General features: G+C 43.6%; 1 protein-coding gene across 2 annotated transcripts in view; it reads left to right on the forward strand.

Moving 5' to 3' along the window:
- Positions 1-27,281, forward strand: part of LOC127569040 (phosphorylase b kinase regulatory subunit alpha, liver isoform-like) — an 84,328-nt gene that overhangs the window by 42,050 nt on the left and 14,997 nt on the right. For both annotated transcript variants that reach the window (XM_052013302.1, XM_052013303.1), the window contains exons 17-27: positions 4,392-4,536; positions 7,506-7,584; positions 7,700-7,878; positions 11,579-11,758; positions 13,493-13,581; positions 16,570-16,706; positions 19,061-19,217; positions 19,800-19,879; positions 21,546-21,624; positions 21,724-21,853; positions 27,125-27,226. In XM_052013302.1, coding sequence (XP_051869262.1) covers positions 4,392-4,536; positions 7,506-7,584; positions 7,700-7,878; positions 11,579-11,758; positions 13,493-13,581; positions 16,570-16,706; positions 19,061-19,217; positions 19,800-19,879; positions 21,546-21,624; positions 21,724-21,853; positions 27,125-27,226 — 1,357 coding nt within the window. The remainder of the gene's footprint in view (positions 1-4,391; positions 4,537-7,505; positions 7,585-7,699; positions 7,879-11,578; positions 11,759-13,492; positions 13,582-16,569; positions 16,707-19,060; positions 19,218-19,799; positions 19,880-21,545; positions 21,625-21,723; positions 21,854-27,124; positions 27,227-27,281) is intronic.

The raw sequence follows: 27,281 nt of genomic DNA on the forward strand, positions 1-27,281 counted from the left end.
CTTTTAAAACACTGAATTCCAGGAATATTGAATATCCATTCCTGACCTGGTGACAGCCAAGTCTCTGCAAGAGCCACAATATCATAGTTCCATGTATTTATCCAAGCTCTCAGTTCATCACCCTTATTCCTGATGCTTCTTGCATTTAAGTAAATGCACTTTAGCCCATCCACCTTACTTCTTTTATACCCTATACTCTGCTTCTTCCTCAAAGCCTTTGTATATGTTAGATCTGACTCTACTCCATGCACTTCTTCCACTGTCCTATCCCTCTGGTTCCCATCCCCCTTGCAAACTAGTTTAAACCCTCCCAAACCACACTAGCAAACCTGCCTGCAAGGATATTGGTCCCCCTCGGGTTCAGGTGTAACCTGTCCACTCTGTACAGGTCCCGCCTTCCCCAGAAGAGATCCCAATGATCCAAAAATCTAAAACCTTGCCCCCCTGCACCAACTCCTCAGCCACACATTCATCTGCCATTTCCTCCTATACTTACCTTCACTGTCACGTGGTACTGGTAGCAATCCTGAGATTGCTACCCTTGAGGTCCTGTTCTTCAGCCTTCTGCCTAGCTCTCTAAACTAATTCTTCAGGACCTCATCCCCCTTCCTACCTATGTCATTGGTACCAACACGTACCACAACTTCTGGCTGCTTTTCCTCCCACTCAAGAATGCTGTGGACCCGATCAGAGACATCTTGGACCCTGGCACCTGGGAGGCAACATACCATCCGGGATTCTCGCTCACGTCCACAGAACCTCCTGTCTGTTTCCCTGACTATTGAGTCCCCTATCACTATTGCTCTCCTCTTCTCCTCCCTTCCCTTCTGAGCAGCAGGACCAGTCCCAGTGCCAGAAACGTGGCTTCTGCAGCTTGATCCCTGTAGGTCATCCCCCTGAACAGCATCCAAATCGGAATACCTGTTATTGAGGGGAACAGCCTCCGGGGTCCTCTGCACTGTCTGCCTGTTCCCTTTCTCTTTCTCTCCCCTGACAGTCACCCATCTATCTGCCTCATAGACCCTAGAAGTACCTGCTCTAAGTGGGGTGACTACCTCCCGATGCACAGCATCTATATATCTCTCTCCCTCCCTGATGCTTCACAGTGTTTGAAGCTGCGACTCCAGCTCATCAATTCTGAGCCGAAGTTCCTCCAGCTCCAAGCACTTACTGCAGATGTGGTCACTGTGCACCACAGCAGGGTCCACTAGCTCCCACATCATGCAGCTGCAGCACATTGCCTTGCCCTCCATCTGAACTATTTTTGTTTTCTTACCTAGCTGTAGTCTACTTAAAAGTTATAACAATAACAGTGAACTTTAGCTTTACTTACCAGCTACTCACCAGTGTTGTTGCAGATGGCCTCTGCCTCTTGATACCAAAGCCTGTTGTGCCAAAGCCACTCACTCTGACTCTGTCCACTCTGACAATGGCCGCTCCGCTTGACACGATCTCCTTTTTATTGGCCCTTCTAAATTAGCCTGTACCCATGAGGGACCCACTGCTCTAATGTCTCCTGGGCTGATTCTGTAAAGGAAAAGCCCACAAAACCCACAAGCTTTTTAAATATCTTGCAAGTTTCATACCAATCACAGTTCTCTGAAATTCCAATAGGTTTTGGCCCAATAAGATCAATCTTTCCTCATTAGGCAACCCTTCACCAAGGGACTCAGTTCATTGAACCTTCTCTGAATTGCTTCTTGTGCAAGTATATCCCTCCTGAAATAAGGAAACTGTTTGTATGTAGTGCTCCAGGTGCGCTCTGACCAATGACATACAGTTGTAGCCTGGTTCCTTTAATATAAATATAAAATTAAAAACAAAACAGAAAATGGTGGAAACACTCAGCAGATCAGGCAGCATCTGTTGAAAGAGAAACAGTTAACACAAGGAAATAGGAGCAGGAGTAGCCCACTGGACCCCTCAAGCCTGGCCCATTATTCAATATGACTGTGACTAATCTATGCTGGCCTCAACTCCTCTTGTGTGCCAGTTCCCCATAACCCTCAATTCCTCAGTATTTCAAATACTTATCTATCTCCACCTTAAATATATCTAATGATCTGATCTCCACCACTCATGGGAGCAGAAAATTCCAGGGGCACTACCCTCTGAGAGAAGAAATTTCTACACGCCTGTTTTAAATGACTGGCCCCTTATTTTGTAGTTATGTCTCCTTTTTGTGACATTCCCACTGGTAAAGCATCTCAACACCTCCCCTGTCAATTCCCTTTAGGATCTGATATGTTTGAATAAAGTCACCATTCTTCTAAAGGAATGCTGACCCAAATTGTCCAGCCTCTCTTGAGAGAACAGCCCTCTCATCCCAGGAATTAACCTGGTGAATCTCCTTCAGACTGCCTCCAATGTTACTGTATCCTCTTTTAGGTAAGCGGACCAAAACTGTGCTCAATATTTCAGGTGTGACTTCACCAACACCCTGTATGACTGCAGTAAAACTTCCCTGTTCTCAAACTCCAATCCTTTCATAATAGAGGCCAACTTCCTCTTTGTCTTTTTAACTTCATGTTGGACCTGCCTGCTAGCTACTTGTGATTCATGCACTAGAACACCTAGATCCCTCTGAATGTCACTCATTTACGGTCTCTCTCCATTTAGATAATAATCCACCTTTTGTTTTCTTTTACTGAAGTACAAGGCCTGAGAGAAGAAATTTCTACACGCCTGATTAAACTCTGTTTGCCAGGTTTTTGCCCAATCACTCAATCTACCTATACTCCATTGCAGAATCATAATGTCCTCATCACAACATGCCCTTCCACTGATTTTTGCATCATCGGCAAACCTGGAAACCTTGCATTTCATTCCCTCCTCCAGGTCATTAATGTAACTTGTAGACACTTGAGGGCCAAGAACTGATCCTGGTGGTATTCCATTAGTTACATCCCTTCCACTCTGAAAAGAACCCAACTCTTTGTTTTCTATGTGACAGACAGTTTTCAATCCATGCTTAATATACTTCTTCCAAAACCTTGGCCTTTTAACTTGTGCGCCAGCTTCTTACATGGCATAGTATAGCGGTTAGTGTAACACTATTACAGCGCCAGTGACCCGAGTTCAATTCCCATGGCTGTCTCTAAGGAGTTTGTACGTTCTCCCCATGTCTGCGTGGGTTTCCTCCGGGTGCTCCGGTTTCCTCCCACATTCCAAAGACATATGGGTTAGGAAGTTGTGGACATGCTATGTTGGCACTGGAAGTGTGGCGACACTTGCGGCTGCCCCCAGAACACTCTATGTAAAGGTGTATTTCGCTGTGTGTTTCGATGTACATGTGACTAATAAAGATATCTTACCTTGTCAAATGCCTTTTGGAAATCTAAATATGTTACATCTATGGGTTTCCCTCTATCAACTCTCACATCCTCAAAGAGTTCAAGCAAATTTGTCAAAAAACTATGTTGGCTTGGTTTGATTAAATTCAATTTCCTAAGTGATTAGTTATTTTCTTTTGATTATTGACACTATCATCTTGCCAACAATAGATGTTAAACTAACCCATCTATAGTTCTCCACCTTCTGTCTTCCTCCCTTTTTGAACAAGGGAGTCACACTGCCTGTTTTCCAGTCTTCTGGTTCCCTCCTGCAATCTCTGAACAATTTCAACCAATTGCTGCCACATCCTTGGGTCCAGGGCACTGGGTCCTGGTGAATTGTCTGCCTTTAGACCCTTTCATCAGAAGGGTCTTGGATCTAAAATGTTAATTCTATTAGCCTTTTGTTTTGGTATAACAACTTACTTAGTTCATAACAATCATCCGTGTACCCCTTTATTTCTCAATGAAATGTACCTCTGTTGAAATATGGAGACACCAGAGACTGCAGATGCTGGAATCTGGAGCAACAAAAAATCTGCTGGGAAAACTCAATTGGTCAAGCAGCTTCTGTGGGAGTAAAGGAATTGTTGACGTCTCGGGTTGAAACCCTGAGGCTTGAGTCCTGATGCAAAGTTTCAACCTGAAACGTCAACAATTCCTTTCCTCCCACAGATGCTGCTCGATCCGCTGAGTTCCTCCAGCAGATTGTTGCTCTGTTGAAATATGTTTCTTATTCACCCAAATACTGACTCTAATCTTTCTGCTTCCTGTGACATTCAGTTCATGGACGTTAAAAAAAATTCTACACCGCTCCATTCTTAAGAATCCTAATCTACTCTTCCTTGCAAAGAAAAACAAGATATGTAACTTATAGTTGCAGGATGTAGCAACAGACATTTCACTTCCTTCATTAAGCTCAGATATATTTATAAAATTATCCAATGAATTCTTTCAAATTAAAATTAATAGAAGTGTTGATTGACCTTCCTCTGAATCTGTGCAGAGGATTTCTGCTGTTGAATCACTTTCAATGATGCTCTGTCTTTTACTGGACAGTTTATTGATCAGCATCAATTTTACTTGGCCTTGGACAACCGTATGATTGTGGAAATGCTCCGGACTGACCTCGCCTACCTCTTCTCCACCTGGAAGATGACAGGCCGTCCAACAGTCACCTTTCCAATCACTAAAACCATGCTGAGTAAGAGTTCATTCATCTTATTACATGTTGGAGACAATAGTGTGAAGTTTAATCTTAGCAACAGGTATCATAATTACTTCCTCACAACAAAGGAAATGCTTAGACGGTGTGTCTGGTATGTTGGTAATGGTTATTATTCTTCTATAACTACTTCAGAAAAGCACATTTCCCATGAAGCTTATTTTCTCGCCCACCAGCTTTCCCTTTGCTAAGAAACTTCAGAATGGAGTTACAGACACTGAAGTACTTTGGAAATATAGTCACTGTTGTAATGTAGGAAAGCAACAGCAAGCTTCGAAAATTAAGAATGTGCTGATGACCGGATAATGATTTAGTGAGATTGATGAAGGGATAAACACTGGGGAAGGGGGACGGGTGGAGTGAAATTCTACTTCAAGTAGCACTACAGGGGCACTACAAAGCAGATGTGGCCTGAGTTAACATCTTGTCAGAAAGTTGCTACCTTAGGCAGTGCCTCAGTATTAGAAATAACAGCCTAAATATTAGTGCCCAAATCTCTGGAGGACTTCACGAGTGTAAAGTGAAATGGGACAACCTGAGATCATTAATGCAACAGTATCAAAGTGCTCAGATATATAGGTATAGTGTTCAGAAACTTGAGACATCTTCCAGTTTATCTGGGGGTCCAAGATGGAGCGAATCCGATGGGTCACGCTGCACAAGTCCCCTGAGAATGGGGGCAAAAGTGTACCCAATGTTGCCCTCATCCTGATGATCACCTTCGTGTGTGGCTGTATCAGTCAGTGTGTGGACCCCAAGTACATGGGCACCAAGTGTTGCTACATTCTGAGGTTCTACCTCTCCCTGGTGCTGAGGAAGATAGGCCTGGCTCATCTACCGCGCAATGCCCCAATCAGCTGGATGTTGCCACACCACCTTGTCCTTTGTGGAAGAGTTCTTCCAAGTAAACACCTTTGAACAGGTCCATCAGGCAGTGGTCAGCGTGGAATGTACTTCAGAGACTGCGGGACAGGGACACTATGGATTCTGTGGGTTTGTTCCTGGTGCAAACGGTCAAAACTGTATGGGAAAACGTCTCATTGCCAGATCTGACCAACAAGCACAAAGACCTCGCATGGCTGGCGGTGAGACAGTGAGATGTCTGTAAGGGAATGCTGCAGACTGGCACAGTCCAGACTGCAGGAGTACGTGCTGAGGGATGCACTGAAGCTCCATGCAGCCAATGCTAAGGCTCTGTGGGGAAAGACCACGGTCTAGGCTCCTTCCACTACCATACATGAAGGGGCTGAGTAGGGTGGGGAAGCCCCTCGAACAATGAAAGGGGTACCACCTCAGAGAGCTATGTGAGTGGCAATGGTGCTGTTTGTTTGTGTGTTTTTTTTCTCTCCTTGCGTTTTACACTACTGAATGTAACGACCATGAATGTTAAGCTTTTGTATTTTGCACTGTGTTCTTCCTTTGTATTGTTTTATTATTAGGAATAAAGTTTATTTTTGAAATAAAAAAGAAAGACACAGAAGCCTGTGGTCAGCACAGCTGGTAGAACCACTGCCTCACAGCATCAGTGGTCTGAGTTCGATCCTGACCTCCGGTGCTGTCTGTGTGGAGTTTACATGTTTTCCCCATGACTCTGTGAGTTTCCTCCGGGTGCTCCACTTTCCTCCCACATCCCAAAGATATGCAGGTTGGTAGGATAATTGGCCACTGTAAATTGCCCCTAGTATGTAGGTGAATGGTAGAATCTGGGGGGAGTTGGATGGAAATGTGGGGAAAATGAAATGGGATTGGTGCTTGATGGTCAGCAGGGACCTGTTGGGCTGAAGGGCCTGTTTCCGTGTTGAATTTTCAATGAAGATGGGCAGAAAACATCGGTAAAAATATCCGAATGGGATGTTGGGTTGGGTAATATGTTTAACTGGGTAGAGAGAACATGCTTCAATCCCTTCTAGGTCACCATTAGTAATGTGGTGCAATACAGTTTCTGCTTTCTAGTAACCTTCACAGTACTGCCCACAACTGGGAATTTCTCCACTGTCACTTCAGATTTAAGGCAAAGTGTTCTTCATGCTCCAGTCCTCCAGAGAGTATTTATTGGAGCATTGCGAGGCCTAATGTAAGGGGAGAGTATACAGTTAATGGCAGGACCCTTAACAACTTTAATGTACAGAGGGTCCAAGTCCATAGCTCCCTGAAAGTGGCAATGCAAATAGATAGGGTAGTCAGGGCATTAAGTATAACAGTCAGGAATTCATTTTGCAGCTGTATAAATCTTTGGTTAGGCTGCACTTGGAATATTGTGTGCAGTTCTTGTCACTCCATTACAGGAAGAATGTGGAGGCTTTGGAGAGGGTGCAGAAGAGGTTCACCAAGATGCTGCCTGGTTTAGAACGTATTAGCTATAAGGAGAAGCTGGACAAGCTTGGATTGTTTTCTCCAGAGCATCAGAGGCTGAGGGGAGACCTGATAGAAGTTTATAAAATTATGAGGGGCATAGATAGGATCGACAGTTAGAATTTTTTCCCCAAGGTAGAAATGTCAAGTACTAGAGGACAGGCATTTAAGATGAGAGGAGAAAAGTTTAAAAGAATGTGTGGTGCAAGTTTTTTTTATATGCAGAGAGTGGTGGGTACCTGGAACACGCTGCCAGGGGTGGTGGTGGAAGCAGAAACAATAGTGACATTCAAGAGGCTGTTAGTTAGGCAGATGAAGAGGCAGGGATGGAGAAATCTGGTGGTGGTGGAAGCAGAAACAATAGTGACATTCAAGAGGCTGTTAGTTAGGCAGATGAAGAGGCAGGGATGGAGAAATCTGGATCATGTGCAGGTAGAAGGGATTAGTTTAATTTGGCATCATGGTCAGCACAGACATGATGGGCCGAAGGGCCATGTCTATGTTCAAACAAACTAAGTTTTTGTCCTTCGACTTAAAGCATTGAGAATGTACAATGTTATCATGTACTTTTTAAACCTGACCCTTTTCTGTTCTAGCTGAGGATGGAACAGACGTCGATTCAAACATTCTTTGCACCCTTCGAAAACTGCAGGATGGTTACTTTGGTGGGGCTAGGTATGGAGTTACTGATTTGTACACTGTTGCACTTCAGTTTGAATTATTGGCATTGTTTTAGCGACTGTGCTTTGTAGAAGTAGCTAATTATGAATATACTGATTTAAATTTTTAGGGTGAAAACCGGGAAACTATCGGAATTTCAGATTACCTCGTGCTACACGCATCTGAGTTTCATGGATCCAGGACCTGATGGCTTCCTTTTGGATGATTATTTCAGTGAGGGCAGTTTCACTCCTACAACAGAGGTGGCAGAGTCTGTATCGGTGCATGATTCGTGCTACAGAAACGATGGTAGGAGTCCTCTACTTCACTGCTGTTGTTCATACTTGTGGGAAATACTTATTTTCCAATGCTGGTCTTGTATGTTACAAATTCAGTGTAATCAAAAATCACTTTCTGTTCAATAGTGTAATTTTTTTTTAATTAAATGTTTGTGGTGAATTTTACTTCAGAGGAACTAAGATATACTTGGTAGGTAATTTTAACTTGAATAGAAGATAAAATGGGGGTAGGGATTAAAATGATTGTTCCTATTTGCAGTTCCCAGGCAGGTGTCTTATGTTATAATTCTCTCACTGTTTTGTGTAACGGGCATGAGATGATCCTCGATGTGTGTTATGTGTGGAAGCAGCTCATTAGCTTGGCCTTTAAGTGGAAAACCATCCAACTTCAATAAAGAAAACCAAGTCAGTGAGTTCAGGGTCTGGGGCAGAAACTGTGTAGAAACAGCTGTGGGCAAAAAGGTCACAGTAATGATCGAGAAAGTGGAAAACAATTGCAGTGATGCCGTTAGAGTTTGGACTTCAAATTCAGATCTCTCTCTAAATCCTCGCAGCACATGAGGGAATCAGCTCTTGAATTGGAAGTGCCTGGATTTAGAACAAACTGCGACAACATGAGGCAGCTTGATGTTGAGAAACATTAAATTCTGGGCAGATAAAAGGTTTTGCGAAATCACAGTAGAATTTCACTTTGTAGAGTATGAAACTTTCCTTGGGATTTGCCAGAATGTTGCTACTTTCTCTCTGTACAAGAATCCAGTCTACACGTAATGACTTAATTGACATAGCTGACTGTGGATCCTGGAGTGGGTCCTGGAGTATAGAAACAGGCATTCAGCCCACCATGTCCCTGCTGCCCACCACATCCATGCCGACCTTTTTGCCCATCTACACTAATCCCATTTGTCTGCATTAGGATCATATCCTTCTATACCTTGCCTATTTAAGAGTCTCACTAAATGTCTCTTAAAGGTAGTGATTGTATCTGATTCCACAATCTCCTCTGGCAGTGCGGGCTAGATATCAACCACTTGCTGTTTAAACTCCTTTCTCTCATCTTAAACCCATGCTGTCTTCTTCTTGAGACCCCTTACATACTTCTATCTGGTCACCCCTTGGCCTCCTATGCTCCAAGGAAAACAGGTGCAGCCTATCCATTCTCTCCCCATAACTAAAGTCCTCCAAACCCAGCAACATCCTGGTATATCTTCACCACCCTATCTATCTATGTTGCCATTTTCAGGGAACTATGGACTTGAACCCCAAGGTCCCCCTATTCCTCATCAACATTCATGAACATTCCTTGGTGCCCTTCCATTTACTGTGTATGCCCTACCCCTATTTGACTTCGCAAAATGCATCACCTTGCACTTGTTGAAATTAAATTCCATCTGCCAATTCTCCAGACAACTTTCCAACTGATCCATATCCCGCTGTGGCCTTAGACAATGTTCCACACTATGAACAGCACCACCAATTTTATGTCCTCTGCAAACTTACTAATCATTCCTCCTATATTCACATCAAAATTGTTAATATATATCACCAGGAACAGCGGTCCCAGCATCAATCCATGCAGTACACCACTGGTCACAGGCTTCCAATCAAAAGAACATCCTTCCACCACCACCCTCTGCTTCCTATCACCAAAGCAATTAGTCAGCTCATTTTTGTATCCCATGTGCTTTAAACCTTCTGGACCAGCCTACCATGTGGGATTTTGCCAAATGCCTACTGAAGTCTACGTAGACAACGTCTACCGCCTTGCCTTCATCTGTCTTCTTAGTTAACTCCTCAAAAACTCAATCAAAATATTAAGGCAGGATTCCTCTTGCACAAAACCATACTGACCATCCCTGATCAGCTCCTGCCTTTCCAAATGTACATAAATCCTACCCCTTAGGTCTTTCTCCAATAATTTCTCTACCACTGACATAAGGCTCACCAGCCTGTACTTCCCTAGTTTGTCCTGCTACACCTCTTAAATAAAAAAAATTACCTATCTTCCACTCTTCTGGCACCTCACCTGTGGCTAATAAAGATGCAAAAATCTTCATCAGGGCCCCAGTTATCTCCTCCCTCGTTTTCCACAGCGTCCTTGGGTAAATCTCATTTCGGCCTTGTGGATTTATCCACCCTTTTGCGTTTCATAAAATCTAACACCTCCACCTTCTTAATACTGACTTGCTCCAGATTACCCATATACCCCTCCCTGAACTCACTGTCTCCCACATCTTTCTCCTTGGTGAATACAGATGAGAAGTATTTAGAACCCCGTCCATATCACCTGGCTCCACACATAGGTTACCCTTTTGGTCCCTAAATGACCCACTGACTATCCTCTCGGTCCTGTCTTGGGATTCTCCTTAATTTTATTTGCCAAAGATATTTATGGCCCCTCTTTGCCCTCAATTCCTTTCCTCTCCTACAGACTCTATATTTAAATTTTAAATTTTAAAAAATTTTTTTATTTACAGTGTGGTAACAGGCCCTTACGTCCCAACGAGTCAGCACCGCCCATTTTAAACCCAAATTAACCTACCCGTACATCTTTGCAATGTGGGAGGAAACCGGAGCACCCAGAGGAAACCCACGCAGACACGGGAGAACATACAAACTCCTTACAGACAGCAACGGGAATCGAACCCTGATCGCTGGCGCTGTAATAGCGTTGCGCTAACCGCTACGCTACCGTGCTGCCCTAATATTCCTCAAGAGATCCTCTCAATTCCGGTTTCCTATACCTGTCATGTGCTTCCTTTCTTAGCAGATATCCTTTGTCGCCTTGCCCTCTTTGCCTGTCACCCATACTGGGGCAAACTGCTCCTGAACTACTACTAACTGTTTTTTAAAAGACTCCTACTTATCTAATTTCTATTTTACCTGCAAGCCTCTGCTCCCAGTCTACTTTCATCAGGTCCTCACTTATGCTATTGAAATCAGCATTTAACCAATTTAAGACCAACCTTATCCCTTTCTAATACTACCTTGAAACTTGCAGAATTATAGTCACTGTTCCCAAAGTGTTCCCCTACTGATACTTCCACCAACTGCCCAGTATCATTTCCTAAGATAAGGTTGAGTACTGCCCTGTCTTGTGTAGGACTCTACATATTGTCTCAAAAAGTCCACTTGGACACTCTCAACAAATTCTACCTGATCTAAGCTCCATACGCCAAGGCAATCTCAGTCAATATTGGGAAAGATAAAATCTCCCACTGGTATAATCCTATTGTTTTTGCACCTTTCTGCAATTCATTTGCATATCTGTTCCTCCAATTCCCATTGACTTATAGGGAGGCCTATAATGTAACCCTAGCAAAGTTACCACCCCTCTTTTATTCCGTTTGGCCTCATTAGATGATCCTTCCAGGATATCCTGTCTAACTGCTGCCATTATGTTCTCCTAATCATCAGTGCAACTCCCTTCCTCTTTTGCAACCCCTCTGACATGTCTGAAACTTCTCTACCCAGGAACATTAAGCTGCCAGTCCTGCCTTTCCCTCAACCACATTTCTGTGGTTGCAATACTGTCATAATTCCAAGTGCTGATCCATACTCTAAGCTCACCTGATTTACCTGTGATGTCCTTTGCATTAAAGTATATGCTGTTGAGCCTACCAGCTCTCCTGTGCTCCCTAACCTGCCCCTGTCTGCTCTGCCCACTGGACTTGCTTGATTTTGTTTTCTGATTTTTCTTTGATACACAGTTGACAATGAAGACGAGCTCATGCAGTACATAAATCACCTGCTACAAAGCACAACCCCTGTATCGAAGCGACTTCCTCCAACTTCCTGGAACCCAGGAATGCATCACGTGTTCGAGACTGAGCACACAACAAAGGACGTAATCACAATGGTGGCCAAAGCAGCAGGACTGGAATTACCAAGTAATTAAAGCTTTTAACAATCAAGGCAGTTGCAATCTTATTCAGAAATTTGTTTGAAGTTTCTTTTGTGATATATCTGAGACAGGCACTGGTAACCGAGGATTGGTTTCTAACCTAGGCCAGTTCATTGTGAGAATATGATGTGTTGGCACCGATCCTGCTCCCATTCCATGGACTATGATGTCGACAGAGTTTTTGGGTGATGCAGAAGGTGACTTGCTTAAAGGTTAGCAGCACCTTCCCTAACTCAGCAGGCTTGGGAACAACTGCTGTGGCCTCCTGGCCAGAAACAGTGCTGATGAGGGATGTGTACTCCCAGCAATAAGATCAGAATGAAGACAGAAGAGACTGCAGATGCTGGAATCTGAAGCAACCCACAAGATGCTGGAGGAACTCAGTGGGTCAGGCAATATCTCATAGTCTTAGAGTTGTATAGCACGGAAAAAGGCCCTTTGGCCTATACATGTCCATGCTGACCAAGATGTATGTTCAAGCTTATCCCATTTCCCAGCACTTGGCCCATTTCCCTATAAACTCCTGTCATGCATATATCTGTCCACATACTTAAATGTAGCTAACGTACCTGCCTCAACCACTTCCTCTGGCAGCTAGTTCCACCCACTGTGTAAAAAAAAGTTGCCCCTTGGGTTCTTATTAAACCTATCACATCAAACCTTAAAACCACGCTCTTTAGTTTTTGATTCCCCAACCCTGGAAAAAAGACCGCTCACCCTATCTATGCCCCTCACGATTTTATACACCTCTATGAGATCACCCCTCAGTATCCTACGATCCAAGGAGTAAAGGCCCAGTCTGTCCAACCTCTTCCTATAACTCAGTCCCTTGAGTCCTGGCAACATCCTTATAAATCTATTTTTGCACTCTTTCCAGTTTAATCACATCCTTCCTATAACAGGGTTCACTATCTGTGAAGGGAAATGGACAGTCAACGTTTTGGGTCGACACCAGATGAAGGATCTCAATCTAAAACGTTGACTGTTCGTTACCCTCCATAGATGCTGCCTAACCTGTTGAGTGCCTCCAGCATCTTGTGCATTGCATTGGATCACAAGTGTGTCCTCACATACCACTCCCCTCAGTGTGAAACCCACCTGGATCCACCATCCTCCACCTTCTGGGCAATTACTGCCCCAGTTAGCTAGGACGTTCCCATGGACCACAGCAAATACTGCCCTCTTACCCAAAGACAGCTTATCACTTTGGAATGGTTGGCATGGGAGGCTCTCTTAAGCTCCCTGAGGGTCTCTGTCTGTCGATACTTGGATAGTTTACCTCGTGCCTCATTCTACTGTTTCCCCCCAACCCCTCCCCCTGCACTCTCCTCTAGCCCCACAATGTAACACACTCCACATGTGTGTGCACAGATCCCTTACCCCAACACCCTCACACTATGACAGGTGCTGGTGTGAATGTGAAAGAAAAACAAAGTGCTGGAAATACTCAGAAACTCTGGCAGCACCCGTGGAGAAAGAAACTGAGGTAGTCAAAAACCTGCAGATGCTGAAAATCTGAAATAAAAACAGGAAATGCTGGAAAGGAGCTAATGTTTGATGTGTAACCATATCTACCCTGTAATGGGCACCATTTCCAAATGAATGAGGAGATGCCCTTAATTCTCAGAGTTTAGTAGCACTGAAATAACAGATAAACACTTATTCTGCAGTCCACATAACTGTTGATTATTAGTGATGCACACGTTGGTTTTTGTCACAGGCGGCTTCATGTATCTGCCCATGAAAGTTCCAGTTACTCGTCGGAAGGCTCTGAATTTGCTGGAAGTTCCAAAATCACAGATGGTGAAGGTTAGTTCTCCAAAGTATTTCAGTTCTTCCTTGATGTACGTCACTGGGCCAGAATTTTTTTTAATATAAGACCAAAGATGGGAGAAGTCATTGAATGTACACGTGTACTTTGTTAGTGATTAGTGCAGAATCCCAAATGTACCATTTAATGTGGCTGTGACCCTGCTCCAAACTGCATGTAAAACCATCAAAGATGCAGCACAGAGGAGACCATTCAGCCCATTGTCTGTGTGCTTCTACCTCAAAGATCTTTCCTAGTCATCCCACTCCCTATCCTTTGTCCCACAGTGTACTCACCCAGACTCTTATACTGCTATTGAATCTGCTCCCACTGCTTTTTCAGTGATATGTTCCAGGACATAAATGGGTACTAACCTTGGTACTTGGTGAGTGACTTTTGGTAATCGATAATTGATTTATTATTGTCACATGTACCGAGGTACAATGGAAAAACTTCGTTTTGCGTGCCATCCATACAGATCGTTTCAAAACATGAGTACATCAAGGTAGTACAAAGGTAAAAGCAATAACAGAATGCAGAATATAGTGTTGCAATTACAGCAAAAATGCAGTGCAGGCAGACAATAAGGTGCAAGAGCCATAACGATATAGACTGTGAGATCAAGAATTCATCTTTATTATATAAGAGGTCCGTTCAAGAGTCTTATAACAGTGGGATAGAAGCTGCCCTTGAGTCAGGTGGTGCACGTTTTCAAGCTTTTGTATCTTTTGCCCAATGGAAGGCAGGAGAAGAGAGAACGACGGGGTGGGAGAGGTCTTGATTATGTTGGATGCTTTCCCGAGGCAGTGGGAAGTGTAGACAGAGTCAATGGAGTTGTTGCTTGGTCAGGTTGACCAAATACATGTCTAATGAATGATCGGCCATAGTGTTGTTTGTTGTGAGCTGAAGGATATGCTGTTTCTTTTATCTGCAAGCTTGGTAGCAAAATTATTATAGGAAGTTAGTGTTGAACATGGTATACAGACTTAATGTGGTACATAAGACTTTTCACATCTCAATTAACTCAAGCCTGGGAATTATGAGATTAATTTGACACTTCAGTCTTATCTATCAAATTAACCATGGTCGCTAGTACAAAAGTAGCAACAGTAACCAGAAAAAATAGCAATAACTATGCCCTGTGTGTTAACGGGGACATGAGACTGCAGGTGCTGGAATCTGTAGCAACACACAAGACACTGGAGGAAATCAGAGCAGGATGAAGTCCAGATGAAGGGTCTTGACCCGAAACATCGACTGTCCATTTCCCTTCATAGATGCTGCCTGACCCGCTGGGTTCCTCCAGCATTTGTGTGTATCCCAATGAGTTAATGGACTGACTATACCCATTATTTTAAAATGAAAATAAATAAACCCAGTTTTAAAATGAATATGCCTGCTTCAACAGTGGGTCAGTAACCATGCTGTCAGTTGACTATGCATGTAACCACCCTCTGCTGGTTGATGTTGGTTGGATCCAACAGCTTGTCTTCCAGCTTTCATGCCAAGTGAGCCGAGAGCAGGTGCCATTTCTGCACAGATTGCTGACCTGACTGACCGTGGTTACGTCCGACAGTGTTGCAGCTGATGCCACTCCAAACCTGGATACTCCTACGGTATCTTTGATCTCTAGCCCTCTGGTTCCTTTGGGCAGTTTTTAAAGCAAAAAAAGAAAATCCCAGAGAAAATCACCAACATTAGAGGAGGCCATTCAGCCCATCAAATCTACACCAGCTCTCAGAGCAATTCCATCACTCCTGTTCCCCCACTTATTTCCCTGCAACCTGTTCTCTCTCGCATGCTCACCAGGAACCTCACTACTGGGATTAGACTGTTCGGAGTCCAGCTTCAATGAAACTGTTTCTAGTACACAGAACAGCACAGCACAGGAACAGACCCTTCAGCCCATGATGTTGTGCTAATTAAACTAACGACACATAATCCCTTCTGCCTGCACATGGTCCATATCCCTCCATTCTCTGCATATTCATGTGCCTATCTAAGAGCCCCTTAAATGCCTCTATTGTACCCGCCTCCACTACCCACCCTAGGCAGTGTATTCCAGGCATCTACCACACTCTGTGTAAAAAAAACTTGCCCCTGCACATTCCCTTTTATACTTTCCCTCTCTCACCCTAAATGCATGCCCTCTAGTATTAGACATTTTGACTCTGGGGAGAAAGATACTGGCTGTCTACTTCATTTGTGCCTCTTATAATTTTATAAACTTCTATCAGGTCTCCCCTCAGCCTCCGCTGCTCCAGGTTTCTGATCTATTCTGATCTCTACTATAATAGCGAGACCAGATTATGATGTTAAGAATCTACAGGTCCTCTCCAGGTTACAAACGTCTGACTTATGTTCAGCCCATTAGTACAATCGGGCTCTTGGGAAACTGGCGGGATGGATTTGCCAGGTGCTGCGGGACTACAGGCATCTTCTACTGCGTGGGAATGGGGCATTTCCACGTCTTCTCCCCCCACCCCTCCAACCTCCCCCTCTGAGCAACAGTCGGGGGCTGGGCTGAGCCAAGCAGAGCTGTGAGCGCTGAGCGGACTCACTCACTCACTCACTGAGTCAGTGAGGCCGGCTGGCGGCTGCTCTTCCCGTGCCCGCTTACTCTCCCATCACAGGTGCCCGCTCACCCTCGCACACACTGTTCATTTCTGCCTTACCTACATCTCAGGTTACAAACAGTTCTCAGGACTGGAACCCTGTAGTGGCCTGGGACTGCCTGTAATCTCACAATTGTCAACCCATGATCCATGTCACACTGATGTGGCTGTCGTGTAACTTTGTGAAGATACACTTGATCTTCAAAGAGTTGGGTGAGAGGCTACTTCAAAAAGTTAACGTTATTTGAAAAGCAAGTATAGGTTGACGTTTCTAATGTTTTGATTCTATGATAATAATGAGCAATTACAAATTTAGCAACATGCAAAGAAATGTGCACAGAAAACCAACTACAGTTCCTTTTTTTTGCCAAGACGGATCATCGAGTGGATCTCAGCTTGCCCAAGGATGCTCATGGTGATATTGACTTTGCTTCATTGGTTGAACAGCTGAAAGAATGCATCACACTACAAGACCAGGCAGACATATTATACGTCTTGCATGTCATTAAGTAAGTGAAACTCCTGAAACATTCTAATCAATAAGACTGAGCAATTTAAAGTCTGAGCAATTTAAAGTATTATTTTTCTTCATTCCACCATTGCACTTCCGTAAGGGTTCTTACAGAGTTAGTAGCAATAACCAACCTCAGTCATAGAGTTCTACAGCATAGAAACAGGCCCTTTGGCCCATCATGTCTCTGCTGGCCATCACGCCTATCTATACTAACCCCAGTTGCCTGCAATAATTCTGTATCTCTCTATGCCTCGCTTATTCAAGTACTTGTCCAGGTACCTCTTAAATGTTGTTTCTGCCTCCACCACCTCCCCTTGCAGCTCATTCCAGATACCAAATTCTCTTTTTGTGAAAATGTATGCCTTTGATCTCCTTTAAACCTCCTTCCTCTCCTGTGGCCCATATCCCTCTACACCTTTCCTATTCACATACCTGTCCAGATGTCTTTTGAACATTGTAATTGTACCTCCTCTACAGCTTCCTCTGTCAACTTGTTCCATATACCAACCAAAAGTTAGCCCTCAGGTCCCCTTTAAATCTTTCCCCTCTCACTCTAAATCTATGCTGCCTAGTTTTAGACTCCCCTACCATGTTAAAAATTGTGACCATTCACCTTATCTTTGTCCCTCATGATTTTATATACCTCTATAAGGTCACTCCTCAGTCTCCTACACTCCAAGGGAAGAAGTCCCGGCCTATTCAATCTCTCCTTATAACCAAAGTCCTCCAGTCCCTGTAACATCCTCATGAATACTTTCTGCATCCTTTCCAGCTCGTCCCTCATTCCTTCCTACTGGGTTGTTCCATCACATGGAAAATTTTTACTTAGTAAGAATTTAATTTTATACCGATGCTCCAAATAACTTTCAAAAAACTATCATTCATTACATAGCTCTTCAAAGTTCTCACTACTCTCAAAACCTTCATGTGATTTTTCCTTTCAAGTGATTTTACAATCATTTCTGTTCTTAAAGAAAAACATGCATTTATATTATCATCTGTAACAGCCAATGCAGTGTTTTCCTGAACTGAAATACTGGAAGTGTGCAGAGCAACATCCCACAAATGGCAGCATGATGATATCCAGAATACTGGCTGAGAGACAACGTTATTGGTACTTAGGGTTCATATTTACTGTTCGTAGAGCTTTTGGAAATGCTAATATAAAGAATCTTTTCATGGCTCCGCTAGACTGTGAAAATCACTTACGTTATCCGATTTCCAGGCTAAAATTGAAGAGAAATGGTTCATTTATGGAACAAAGGAGTTTTGTCTCATGTGAAGCAAATCCATGCTGTTGAGCTGAGCAGATCTTTGTGTTTGTTCCAAAGCGAGCTGAAGTATGCCAGAGTTCTAGTCCTGATTAGATATCCCCATCCCTTATAATGTGCATTTCCAGTTGTATATTGCCACCTGCTTGTTTGAATTAATGAGGCAACTTTCCAGTATTCACTCAAGTCTGAAACTGAAGTTTCCACCAATCTGATACTGTGTATATTCAGTCACAGAAGATTGCATTGTGACATTAAAAAGTCCTCATGCTGCAGCCTTGTGAAAAGTCAGCTTAACTCTCTAGAATGTGTAGCAGTAGCATTTTGAAGGGATGTTATTTGTTTATCTAAAATATTAATAATTAATCAAAGGAATCATAACTAATCAAGTTTAAAATTACTTTTGATCTATTTGTTTTACCCCTTAAACTAAATACTGATTGGCTTTGCTAGCCTCATTATAGCTCACTGTGTAATGGTTTCTGCATCTCCCAATCATTGTCACGTTGATGTTTGTCTAGGGAGTTCTTTATGTGACTCTGACTCTTCATGTGCCCACTGGCCAGCATGGGTGTAGTAGGCCGAATGGCCTGTTTCCATGCTGTATGACTCTATGACTGTGTTGCAAGTGGTGCCATGCTTTGTATTGGCAAGAAATGGTAGTGCATCTTTCAGGATATGACGGACAGTGGTCCCTACACTCCCAGTCCTCCACCTCTTCCAACCTGTCCACCCATCACAGTAAGCTTCAGTTGTGCTCCAGACCTGCATGCTTTCATTGTCAATGATCTGTCATCCTTCCCAAAGTCAGGTTGCAGGAGGTCATTTTCCCCTCTCCTGTTGGGCCTGTGGCTATTGGAGTCCCACGGTGGGGTTGAGGATGGGGAGGTGGGATTTAGAAGGAACTGTAGTTGGTGCTTGGGGATGGGAGTATTGGTGGAAGGAAGAGGATGGGAGCTCTACTCTCCAAGTGTGTTCAATAACCAAACTGTTCCCAGTATGAGCACAGCTCCATGATGAAACCTGGTGGTTACAAGCTGCACCAAAGGGCATTTCCTCTTTCATCTCTTGGACGCAGGGGCCCAGATTGGGACACAAATATCGGGGGACAGAATGGTGCCACGGTACGAAGTCTCATGACCGAACTGTACAGTAAAGCTGGCCAAAACCACGAGTGGGGACTGATCCGCTACATTTCAGGCATGCTCAGGAAGAGGATTGAAGTCCTCGCTGAGGTACGTGGTGCACTGTTAGTTTGCTGCTGTGTGCTAAACTGTGGAGCTCTGGGCCTGGGAGGTGAGGCCACTCGAGTAACAAGGTTGGACCTTGTCCAATTCCAAAAGGCTCAAGCAAAGTAAGTTTAAGCCTCTCCAGGGTGTTGTAGTTGAGTTCTCAGATAGTCGTTGGGAATCACTTTGAATGTGGACAGTGGGATATGGTTCTTCAGGACTATCTGAATTAGTGGAGACACAAGAGACTGCAGATGCTGGAATCTCAACAAACAAACTGCTGGAGGAACTGAGTGGGTTAAACAGCATTCTCCCTCTTTATACCGGCCATCTCCCATCTCCATTCTCAGTCCTGATGCAGGGTCTCGATCCAAAACGTCGACCATCCCTCAGCCCTCACAGATGCTGCCTGACCCACTGAGTTCCTCCAGCAGTTTGTTTTTTTAGCTATCTGGGCTGTTTCTGAGCAGGGACTGCTGGTGTTGAGACTTGCTTGGAAGTGAATTAACTCCTGCACTTTCAGCGCGGATGCTTTTCCTGGCTGTATTTTGTTTGCCATTTGAATCTGTCTGTCTGCTTGGCGTGTAGGCATGCACAGACCTCCTGTCACATCAGAAGCAGCTGACGGTTGGTCTTCCCCCAGAACCACGAGAGAGGGTCATCACAGCGTGAGTATTTGGAGGCTTTTGAGAGTTTTACTCAACCTGCTCATGCCTGCCAGCGAGTGCTCAGGGCAAAGACCCAGAGGCAAGTTGTGGCAGTATACACTTGTCTGAAAGGTGGATGCAGTCAGATTCCATAATAACTTTCAATGGGGAATTGGATAAATAGTTTACAGGGCTGTGGGGAACTGTGAGGACTGTAACTGGAGAACAGCCAGCTCTGGCAATAGGCTGAATGTCCTCCTCCCCCAGTAAGTTATGACCAGTGACTATCAGGCCATTTTTCAGGGCAACTGGAATCTCACTGATCCATGCATGATAGCTACTCACTGAGGCAAGGCTGTGAGGTTTGGATTTGTCCTTGCTTGTTACACCCATGAATCTGACTACTTACTGTTATCCCAGCAACCCCTGCAGCTTACATAGCCAAACTTCCTCACTGAAAGGTGAGTGAGTTAGCTCTTAAACTGTAAAATTTGTTCTACATTACATGAGTTGATTGTGTGAAAGTAGATTTCACGCTATTTAATACATCTGTCTGTGTCAAACGTACTAAATGCCTTACTATTAGCTATTATTCACCATATCTATATTCAGTTCCTCATAAGTTTAAATACACTACAGATGACCTAAACAATATCTATTTTTGATTACTCATTGAAAAACAGGGGATATTAGCTGAGAGTATGTCCTTGCTTCCAATGATGCAACTAAGATCAAGTTTTAGCAATGATGCTTTGATCCCAAAATAGCTCTGCTTCCTCCTCCCCATCTGAAGCAGATGTTGGTAGTTGGGCATTGCTTTCTGAGCTTGGAGTTCCAGTGTGAACCAGAAACTCACAGCACATTTAAACAGGATGGGTGTGTGCTTGAAGAGCTGCAGGGGTACAGGGCCAGTGCTGGGATTAAGTTGGGTGACTGTTTTGACTGACACAGTCACGAAGAACTGAATGGTTGTAAATTTTTGATGATTCTGTACTCCAAATCTAAAGGAAGCCTGTTCCCTGGTTGGATCCAGAATGTCTTGACTCCAGTGATCGGTGTGTTTGTCCTCAGCTCTTTTTGTTCCTCTACGTTTCTACCTAAAATGTATTTATATTTGTTATCAAATTGTTTAATTCATATATACTTTTCCTGAAATTAATTTGTCAATTATATTATCATTAAGTAATCTTAGCAGCTTGTAATTTTCTACCCTTGTCCTTAGTGTTATCATCTGTATTGTAGACAGATTTAATGTGTTTTTAATGTCAGAGTCTAATCACTAATATAAACTCGGAATCAGAGGTCCCATCTTACATTTCCTGCCATTCTGCCTGCTGCCTCACAGCAGCTAAGCTGTCCTTTCCACTGGATTCCTGGCTAAGTATTTATGAGTTTATTATGTGGTATCTTGCTGAGTTTTTTCCTCTTTACATCTCTCTATGCTTCTGCATTACCATTGTCTACTCTTACCTCTCCAAAAAGTTCACTCACTGTAGTCCACCAAGAAAGATTTTTACTTTTGAAATCTGCTGTTTATTATGATACTTTTGGTTTCAAAATCGTATTCTAGAAGTCTTTCATTGTGAGGTGTGTATGTGGGGGAAAAAAAAAGACATTTTCAAGCATGTTGAGAAGCTGTGCCATGTGCATATGGAGTTATTGGAATGCATTTGCTTTTATTTCCCAGCCCTCTGCCCCCTGATGAACTCGCAGAGCTTATTTACGAAGCAAGTGGCCAAGACATTAGCTTAGCAGTTCTGACCCAGGTACAGTCTTCCCTGTATTCCTTTTTAAAAGGGTGTTGTTGAGAGTTATTATACCAATATTGTTATCTTGCTCTTGTGTTCTCTCTGCATTTGCATTAGGAAATCATGGTCTACCTTGCGATGTACGTAAGGACACAACCCTGTCTATTTGCAGAAATGCTCCGGCTGAGAATTGGACTCATCATTCAGGTGATGGCCACAGAGCTGGCTTATAGTCTCACTTGTTCAGGTATGAAAGTATAAACTGTTTAGTGAACAGAGCATGGCATGGAATACACTTTAATAACTCTCACTATTTTACTCTGCAAGTTAACCCTCAATCTTCTGAAAGCTTTGATGTTCAGAGAAAGGACAGCAAATGGGTTGGACAATGGGCATCAGCAGCCTGTGTCTGCTGGAATTTAGAAAAATGACAGCACTCCATAAATTCACAGGGTTTGACCCAGTGGATGCAGGGAAGATGTTTCCCCCAGTTGAGAAGTGTAGAACCAGGGCTCACAGTTTGAGAGTAAGCAATAGGATGTTTAAGACTGAATTGGGAAAAATTTCTTCACCCAGAGGGCGCAGAGTCCTTGGAATTCTTTACCCCGAAGGTTTAGTCACTAAGTTCTTTCTAAACAGGGATTGATAGGTTTCTGGATCTTAAGGGAATCGGGGGATATGGGAATAGTGTAGGAAGGTGGCACTGAGGTAAAAGATCAGAATTGTTTTATTGAATGGTGGGAGCAGGCTGAAGAGCCAAAGTGCTGTTCTGATTTCTTATGTTCATATATTGTCATAGAGTTGTACAGCACAGAAAGCAGGCCCTTCGGCCCAACTTTTCCGTGCCGACCAATGTGGCTGTCTGAGCTAGTCCCATTTGCCTACACTTAGCCCATTTCCCTCTAAACCTTTCCTATCCATGTACTTGTCCAAATGCCTTTTAAATGTTGTTGTTATACCTGCCTCTAGTACTTCCACTGGCAACTTGTTCTATATACCCACTACCCTCTGGGGAAAAACTTGCTCCTCAGGTCCCTTTTAAATCTTTCCCCTCTGACCTTAAATCTATGCCCTCTAGTTTTAGATTCCCTTACCCTGGGAAAAGACTGTGACCATTCACCTTATCTATGCCCTTTGTGATTTTATAAACCTCTGTAAGGCCACCCCTCAGTTTCCTGTGCACCAGGGAAAAAATCCTAGCCTATCCAGTCTCTCCTAATAACTCAAACCTTCCAGTCTTGGTAACATCCTCGTAAATATTTTTTGCACTCTCTCCAGTTCAATGATGTCCTTCCTGTAGCTGGGTCACCAGAACTGTACACAGTACTCCAAATGTGGCCTTACCAATGCCTTGTACACCTGTAAAATGATGTCCTAACTCTTGTACTCAATGCCATGTCTGCTGATGAATGGCCCTACCATTTACTGTGCAAGTCCTGACCTGGTTTGTCTTACCAAATTTCAACACCTCGGATTTATCTGAATTAAACTCCATCTGCCACTCCTTGGCCCACTGGCCCAGTTGATCAAGATTCCATTGTAGCCTTAGAAGACCTTCCTCACTGTCCACCATACCATCAATTTTAGTTGTGTTGTGTTCTTATTTTCTGTTTCCACGTGTATAGCGTGTGATCATGCACATTGGCATGCACACATAATCTCATTTTCTTTCAGGAGACATGGAAGCGAAGGTGGGCAAATGAGGGAACAAAGAACTGTCTCTCTCTTACATTCCTCACCTATATGGTGGAAGGGCGTGAGGTGTCACTGCAAGTTACAACGTTCCATCAGAAGCAGGAGTGTCCCTCGTAACCTGCTTCACCATTAGCTAGATCACGGCTGATCTGAGCTTGACCTTCACTTTCCACTATCCATAACCATGGGCTCCCCTATACACCAAATATCCATATACTCGGTGACTGGCTCCGTTGCTCTGTGGAGGAGAGAATTCCAAAGGTTCACAACCTCATCCTCATCTCCATCTGAAATCTCCGAGGTGGTAGAGGTCAGGTTGGGCTGGATGGGATGGAAGGTCAGGTGGTTTGGATGGATGGTTGGTGGTGGGGTGGTTTGGATGCAATGGCGGGGTGGGGGGTCAGTTGGCTCAGCTCTGGGTGCAGTAGCTAGACTGGCATACCACAGTAAAAGCAGCAAAGCCATTAAGCTAGTTGAGCATCCCACTGAGAGCAAACGCTTGTTGAACTGTCCCATGTTTGGACAATAAATTGGTATTTTCAGAAATGTCTGGTGTTTGAACAGCTTTTGGACCATCAATCTCTACACAACATCTGCTGGTTGCGCCCTGAGAGAACTTCAATAAATTTGCCCACAGGGTTTCCCTTTGATAAGACCATAATTGACTCTGCTTTACTGTATTGTGATTTTCCCAGTGCTATTACCTCCTTAATAATGGATTCCAATGTTGGGTGTCAGACTAACTGAACTATAGATTCCTCCTTTGTTGAACAGCAGTATCACCCTTGCAGGTTTGTAATTTACTGGCATCTTTCCTGAATCCAGGCCAGGGTCAGCATCCTTCAGTCATGTTAGTTTGCCTAGAACCATTTCCCCCCAAAATATTTCAACTTCCTTGCTTTTCCCCTAACTTTCCACCGTTATTGAGTTACTCTTGGTGCTTTCTACCACGAAGGCAAATACAAAATATTTCCTTACTTCCCACATTAAATTCCCCAGAGTCATTCTCTGAGAGTCCAATGTTTCCTTTTCCTTTTGCTACTCTTTTTATATTTCTGTAAAGGCTCTTACTGCCTGTTTTTATATCTCTTCCTAGCTTACTCTCATAATCTATTTTCTCCTCTTTTTTAGTCATTCTTTGCTGCCCTCTAAAATGTTTCCAATTTTCAGCAGCATTGTATTCCTTTTTCAATTTGAGGAGCTCCTTTAGTGAGCCTGGAACAGATCATCCTCATATTACTCAATAGAACATAGCCTTATTAAGAATTATGAAATACTTCCTGAAGGGCCTGCCACTGCTTATCTACGTCTAATCTATCTACACAGACCACTTTTTGTTGATGGTTTGACAATGATATAACTGGCATCGTTGCAAGACCATGTTCAGAAATAACTCAGACTGTCCACTGGGTCAATTTAAACTGTTTGGTGCTGATACAAATCAGCCAGGTGATGTCATTGCAATCATGGCAGTGACATTTACAAACATTTATTTCTCATATTTCCTTATGACATAGTAGTAAGCCATTCCGCCAATGAATCAGTGCCACTCTCAGAGTATAGAGTCGTACAGTATGCAAACGGACCCTTCATCCCAACTTGTCCATGCCAACCAAGTTGCCTACCTGAACTAATCCTATCTGCCTGTGTTTGATCCATATCCCTCTACACGTTTTCTATCCATGTATCTGCCCAGGCGTCTTTTAAGCATTGTAACTGTACCCACCTCTACCACTTCTTCTGGCAGTTCATAGCATATACCCACCACCCTCTGTGTGGAAAACGTTGCCCCTCAAGTCCCCTTTAAATCTTTGCCCTTTCACAAACCTGTGCCCTCTAGTTTTAGACTCCCCTACTCTGAAATAAAGACTGTGACCATCCACCTTATCTGTGCCCTTCATGATTTTATAAACCTCTGTAAGGTCACCCTATAGCGTCCTATGCTTCAGGGAAAACAGTCCCAGCCTATCCAGATTCTCCTTATAACTCAAGTCCTGTAGTCCTGACAACATCCTTGTGAATCTTCTGCACCCTCTCTAGCAATCCCATCAATCCCATTCCCCCACTCACATCCCAATAACCTATTTTCTCTCACAGGCTCATTAATTTGTCCTCCACTCATCAAGGAGTAATTTACAGCCGCCAATTAACCTACCAGCCAGCACGTCTTTGGGACATGGGAGGAAACTGGAGCACCTTGTGAGGAAACCAAACGCTGTAGAAATTTCACCTGAATAAAGTTTTGCTGTCTCCCTGTTTAAGTAGTTGAAGCTTAAAATGGCATCATAAATGCTGTCCATTTTTAAGATGTTTGTTCAGTATTTAACCACAGAGGTTTAGTAGATTTAATTCATTGCTGTGTCAAAATGATGTTCTCTGGTATGTTATCTAATTTAACCCAATATCAGCTCTTGGAATTGAACACTGAGTGAGTGCTGTTATATATTTATTTCTCATATTTCTGTCAATGTCCCAAAGCGCAATGTGAAACAGTGGAAGGAGAGGAGGTGGAGGGGAGGGAGCAGGAATTTCTTTGACCTTAGACGTTAACTGTTTCTCCTTCCATAGATGCTGCCTGACCTGCTGAGTGCTTCCTGCATTTTCTGCTTTTACTTCAGATGTTCAGGGGAGTTTAGCTGAGTAACTAGACGTAGACATAGAACATAGAACAGTATAACACAGGAGCAGGCCCTTCAGCCCACAATTTTGTGCTGAACTACTTAAGCAAATGAAGCCTAATTAACCTAGTCCCTTCTGCCTGCACAGGGTCCATATCCCTCGATTACTTGCATAGTCATGTGCCCATCTAAGAGCATCTTAAACACCTCAATCATATCTGCCTCCACCACCACCCCTGACAGCACATTCCAGGCACCCACCACTGTCTGTGTAACAAAAAACTTCCCGCACATCTCTTTCACTTTCCCCCTCTCACCTTTTTCCCAGGGTTGAAATGACTAATATGTATCCTCTAGTATTAGTCATTTTGACTCTGGGGGAAAAAGATTCTAACTGTCTAGTCTATCTATGCCTCTAATTTTATAAACCTCTATCAGGTCTCCCCTCAGCCTCCGCCGCTCCAGAGAAAACAACCCTAGTTTAGAACAATACAGCACAATACAGGCCTTTTGGCCCGCCATGTTGTGCTGCCCTTCAAACCACACCTAAGACTAACCCCTTCCACCCACATATCCCTCTATCTTAAATTCCTCCATATGCTTATCTAACAATCTCTTGAATTTGTCCAATGTATCAGCCTCCACCACCACCCCAGGCAGCACCAACCACTCTCTGGGTGAAAAACCTCCCTCTGACATCTCCCTTGAACTTCCCACCCATTAGTTTGGCCAACCTCTCCTTGTATCACATGCCTGGTAATCCAGGCAGCATCCTGGTAAACACCTTCTGCACCCTCTCTACATTCTTCCTATAAAAGGGTGACCAGAAATGAATGATGTGGTGCAGAGGCTGAGGTGGTGGAGTGGTTGATGCAGGAGGAGCCACACTGGGAGGGAGTTTGTCACTATGGGAAAGGCAACAGGGTGCACAAGGCCAGGATGAGTGCAGTTCATTATTATAAGGTGAAAGGAAGTAGTAAGAATGTGGAGTGGTTTAAAATTTGGTATGGCTTGCGTAGGTTGGGAGGGAAGAGCTTGCAGGGCAGCAGGATGGGGTTGGACAGGGGACGGGTATATCTTTCTTGTGTGTGTCTCTGTCTGTCTCTCTCTCTCTTTCTCTGATGATGTTGCTTAAACCTGCAGCAGACAAAACACCAAATGTAAACCTTCTTATTCTTCAAATGATATTCTCGTTATCCACACAGGGGAAGAAGCTTCTGAGAATTTGATGAACTTGAGCCCTTTTGACATGAAGAAACTTCTGCATCACATTCTAAGTGGAAAAGAGTTTGGTGTGGAAAAAAGTGGTCAGTGTCATCTTCACGGAATTGTTACAAATTAAGTGTTTCTTTTTAAATCACT

The sequence above is a fragment of the Pristis pectinata genome, chromosome 4, assembly GCF_009764475.1.
Source record: "Pristis pectinata isolate sPriPec2 chromosome 4, sPriPec2.1.pri, whole genome shotgun sequence".
Lineage (NCBI taxonomy): Eukaryota > Metazoa > Chordata > Chondrichthyes > Rhinopristiformes > Pristidae > Pristis > Pristis pectinata.